The sequence below is a fragment of the Octopus bimaculoides genome, chromosome 3, assembly GCF_001194135.2.
Source record: "Octopus bimaculoides isolate UCB-OBI-ISO-001 chromosome 3, ASM119413v2, whole genome shotgun sequence".
Taxonomy (NCBI): domain Eukaryota; kingdom Metazoa; phylum Mollusca; class Cephalopoda; order Octopoda; family Octopodidae; genus Octopus; species Octopus bimaculoides.
The window spans coordinates 1,174,344-1,179,548 of NC_068983.1; the positions used below are offsets into that span (position 1 = coordinate 1,174,344).

Below are 5,205 nucleotides of genomic sequence, written 5' to 3' on the forward strand. Positions count from 1 at the left end.
TATTGCTTGAAACGAAAGGGTAATAATGCTCAATTAGATTTTATAATCAAGTCTTTAATTCTGCTGCACCTCACTTCCAAGTACACATGGATAATATATTCTTTATAATTGAATATTTTTCTATTCAAGTACATAAGTTGATGCTATGCCAAGGTATAGTCTTAATATTTATCAGATTCATTGAAAGTAAATACGATTGTGTCATAATTATGTGTTGTTTATTACAGGTAAAGATGAAGGTATCTGGTTGCACATAGACGCTGCATATGCAGGAAATGCATTTATATGTCCTGAATACCGTTATCTGATGAACGGTGTGGAAGTAAGTCCTAAGCAATTAATAAAACTGAAAATAACACACGGAGCTGTAGACTTCAATACTTTATTATGATGATAGATATTTTAAAGGTCTCATACATTAGAACATCTGCTATTTGTATTATTATTATTATTACTGAGATGCAACTAGTTATCTGACATAAAACGAAACTTTATTTGAGTAAAAGAGATAGAAAAGGTCAATGCAGATTAGCGACGGTTTCAGTTTAGTTTACAAATGAATAAAAAATTATTCCAATTTCCCCCTCAATTTTAAACATCCTCAGTCCACATTAAACCGCAATATATGTACCACGTGGAGTGTACTTTTTGAGTTCAGTACCATCGTCTGAGTTCAGATCTTTGGGTTAATATATCACGTTAAATTTGATATTTTCAAATAAATTTAGAAGAAATATGTTTCATATTCAGTTTTTGGTTCCTATTTTATAGTATGCAGATTCCATTTGTATGAGTCCCCACAAATGGTTACAAGTACCTATAGGTTGTTCGGTATTATGGTAAGTAAATTTCCATTTAGTCTTCTTAAAAACGTAAATTATTTTCTACGTTGATTAATGAATAAACATAAACAGAAATGTGTTATCAAGTCATGTGTATTTAATATATTTATTAAGAATAAACATTACCATCAGCTTTTAGACTTGTAAACATTCAAGAGCAAAGAGTCTAGAGTCTAGAGTATGTATTTTCTATTCATGCATTATGCTTGTGGTTTAATTGTATTTACAAATACAGTAATGATTAAAAAAGTATTATAGAACCCTAAATAGTCAATCAGAAATAGGTTATCAAGATAGCACATAGTATTCCGATTTCTGAAATAGACGCATAATATAGAATATTTTAAAAGTAGAATATTTTTATTCACCGAAATTCTGTTTTGTCTTTTAGGTTACAAAATAGCAATAAACTTGTCGATTCTATTCCCGAGCCTGGTGAATATTTGCAATGTACAGAGAATTCAGAAATGCCAAATTTTATGGTAAGATAATTTAACATTTTTCTATCTAATTTAATGTCTTCGACCATACTGCACCAGTTGTTGTTACATTGGTTGAATCCCTGCTAAATATAGAAAGACGTTTGGAAGGTGATTATTGGTGAAGTATTGTTGCTTTAGGAAATTATTTAAGAAGCTAGAATACTGAATATTGTGGAATGCTGAGGATCAAACGGGAAGATCACATCTATAGCTGTAAAAGATGTTGAAATGAGAGAATGAGAAAGAAAAGCAGCAGTAAACAGAGAAAATGAAGAATAATGAAAGATAACGATAAAAAGTAAGAAATGATTTCAAATTTCTGTGGCTTTGACTTTGAAGCTATAACTTAAAATAAACCACACAGGTAATACTTGAAGACGGAGGTCATTATCAAAGAGCAAAGGGTAGGTAATGATTTTTCAAAAAGCGTATAGTGATATAAAAAGGTTTTGTTTGAACGTATAGGTATTGCAGTGCGAAGCAGTTTTCCTCTATACAATAAGTTTCATATTTCACAGTAAACTATCGAGTTAACTTTTATAAAGTCTACTCCAAATGCCAGAAAATATGATTGCTGATGCACCTGCCATATTTCCTAAACAACCTGATAAGATTTCCAGAAGCCGATGCTATGTATGATAATGAGAAAATAGCATAAAGTGGCTTTAACCAAAACAAAGTAAGTTTCTACAGAATGTCCTGACTTCTACAAATCCTTTTTCTTAAAATGTTTCAATGAGGCACATGAAAATCATCCAAAGATTAAATGAAAAAGATTATTAAGTATTTCAAATAAAATAGGAAAAGGGGTTGTTCCTTGTGTATGAATATCTCTTTTAGATAAAATTACCAACTCTACTAATCTATACAACGGCATTGATTTCAGATATAAAATTATTTCAAGATATATTCAATTATGTCAATAATGTGCCTGGTGTACCCTTATTAGACGGGTAATCATGATAGGGATATTGAGCCACTTATTTTTAACCAGCGATAATTCATAAATAAATCTTGTTTTGCTCAAATATATATATATATATATATATATATATATGTGTGTGTGTGTGTGTGTGTGTGTGTATGTATGTATCTTGTTTGGGAATGAGTATCATGTATGATTCTCAGATGCCAGGGAAATAAACCCTCTGTATTACATGTGATACATAGGACAGGCTAAGTTTTGAAAAGTCTAATTGTTCATTTATTTGAAGTGTCTACATGGATCTGTACAATTATATGCTGCTACAAAAACGAACACAGAAAATCATACTCACACATGTCAAGTAATCGTGTGTACTTTATAGTAAATGTTGTACATCGCAATCTTTATTTTAAACTTGGCAAATTCCTTGTGGACGTCCGTTTCGATCTCTGAAACTTTGGTTTGTTTTACGAATCTTTGGGATACACAGACTTCAGGAACTCATCAGAAAGGTGAGTTTACTGTCTTATTGTACAAGCTGTGGCTATCGTTCTTACTATAACATCAAACTTATCTCTGCTCATAAGATGTATAATTGCCATGACATTGGAGAAATGCTAAGAATATATAGCGAATAGCTATATTATACTAATTTACTTAAACATCCAGGAAATGAATTAACAAGGAGGCATAGCGTTTTCTAATTATATAACTCTGAACATTATTTACATTTGACGGATATTTGTCCACAACGTTTCGGCTGATATACCCTCCAGGAAATGGGGAAAATTTTGAACCTGTATATTTTTTTATGCTTGTCAGGTATTTTTTGTTATTATTATTATTATTATTATTAAGGTCACTGCCTGGAATCGAACTCGGAATCTTGAGGTTAGTAGCCCGCGCTCTTAACCACTACGCTATATGCCCGTGGCCAATTATGGAGTGAATTTTAGGGTTTATAAATCTAATATTTTCTTATCCTTCCTTAATATGCTATTCATATCTACACTTGGTCTGCTTAGGAGGTTGTTGTGTCCTAGCATATGTGCTGCTTCTTTTAGTTTTCGTATTTTCCAGTGGTTTTCTCTGTCTATCATTTTAACTTCATCCCACAGGGGAGGTGTTCTCCATTTTTCCATACGTGATCAGCTATACCCTATTTATTAATATCTCCTCGTGTCACAGCTTTGCGATGTTCCTCTATCTTTATTTTGGATTGGGCGGCATGTTTCGCCTTTGTATAGCCTACCACAGCTGCATGGGATGGAGTACACGCAGTTTCTGGTGATATTCTCTTCTATTCGTGGTTTTACTCGAAGGAGATATTTGAGATGTGTTGTATTACTTTTGAATACTGTCCTGATGTCATATGGGCCGCATATCTTTTGTATCTTTTCAGAGAGGCCTTCAACATAGGGTACACAGACTGAGGACAGTTTATCAGTTTCATCCTCTTTTCTTCATAATTGGAGTGGAGTGTATGCTTTTGGGGTAGTTGTTGCATAATAGATTGTTAGTGAGCTTGATCATTTCTTCGTGGTGGGTATCACGATCGCTACTCATATTCATTGCTCGATGTTTTAGGCACTGAGCAATCCTTTTCTTTACACTGTATGGATGGTGGGAATTGGAGTTGAGGTATCGTCCAGTGAAGGTTGTCTTGCGATATACGGATGTCCTGAATCCCTACTTGGTGTGTGTTATTAATACATCCAGGAATGTTTGCTGATTGTCTTTTTCCTTTTCCATTGTAAACTGTATGGATGGCTTTATTGAGTTCACATGATCTAACAGCACTTGAACATCTTCCTGGTGGGGCCAGAGTATGACGGTGTCATCAGCATATCGCAGCCATAGGGTTGGTTTTAGTGGTGTTGAGTCTAAAGCAAAATTCTTAAAGTAGTCCGTGTATATATTGCCTATTATCGGTAATAATGGCGAACTCATAGCTAAACCCTCTTCTTGTCGATATATATCAGTGTCCATACTGAAGTAGGTAGTTTCTACACTACTGATATATATCTACACACGAAAACTAAAAAACATATGCTAGGACACAACAACCTCCTAAGTCGACCAAGTGCGGATATGAACAGTATATGGGAACCAGTGTTAAGGAAGTATAGGAGAATATTAGATTTATAAGATCTAAAATTCACTCCATAATTGCTCACGGGCATATGGCGTAGTGATTAAGATCGCGGGCTACTAACTTAAGATTCCGTGTTCGATTCCAGGCAGTAACCTAAATAATAATATTAATAACAACATCAAAAAATACCTTAGGAATGAGAACCCAGGTTCAAAATTTCCCCAAGACACCTAATGAAGGCTGGTGGGTATATCAGCCAAAACGTTGCGTTATCAACAAACAAGATGAGGACAAATATCCGTCAAATATAAATAATGTAAATAATGTACATAATTCCTCATCTCTTAAATATAGAACTATATAACTCTGAAGTTGAAAAGCTACAAAATAATGAACGTTCGACTAGGAAAACTCTGCAAACCGATTCATAATTAACAGAGAATTCCAGTGAAAATTAGGAAAAAATTATAAATCAATGAAAAATACCAACTATCCAATGAATACATCTAATTTTTATGGTTTCACGATTTTAATCAAATATGATATTATTGGTACAATCTTAACTTAACTATCTCATATATATATATATATATATATAGGAAAATGTAAAAAATCTAAGAGACTTACAACAGGACAAAAGCCTTACTATCAAAGAAGCTGACAAAGGTAGTACTGTAGTCCTAATGAACACAGATTTTTACAAACACCTAGCACTCTCCTTACTAAACGATAACTCCTTCTATGAAACTATCACCAACTATAAACAACAAAAAACTCTCAAAAACCTCACCACCCTTATACTCCAGCAAGGTCAAGGACTCACGGACAAAGAAAAAGATTACATCACTAATTTCAAATGCA

The 5,205-nt window shown here is 33.3% G+C and overlaps 1 protein-coding gene across 4 annotated transcripts in view; it reads left to right on the forward strand.

The window, feature by feature from the left end:
- Positions 1 to 5,205, forward strand: part of LOC106872850 (aromatic-L-amino-acid decarboxylase) — a 36,139-nt gene that overhangs the window by 19,405 nt on the left and 11,529 nt on the right. For all 4 annotated transcript variants that reach the window (XM_014919984.2, XM_052965966.1, XM_052965967.1 and 1 more), the window contains 4 exons: positions 228 to 322; positions 772 to 839; positions 1,234 to 1,324; positions 2,663 to 2,761. In XM_014919984.2, coding sequence (XP_014775470.1) covers positions 228 to 322; positions 772 to 839; positions 1,234 to 1,324; positions 2,663 to 2,761 — 353 coding nt within the window. The remainder of the gene's footprint in view (positions 1 to 227; positions 323 to 771; positions 840 to 1,233; positions 1,325 to 2,662; positions 2,762 to 5,205) is intronic.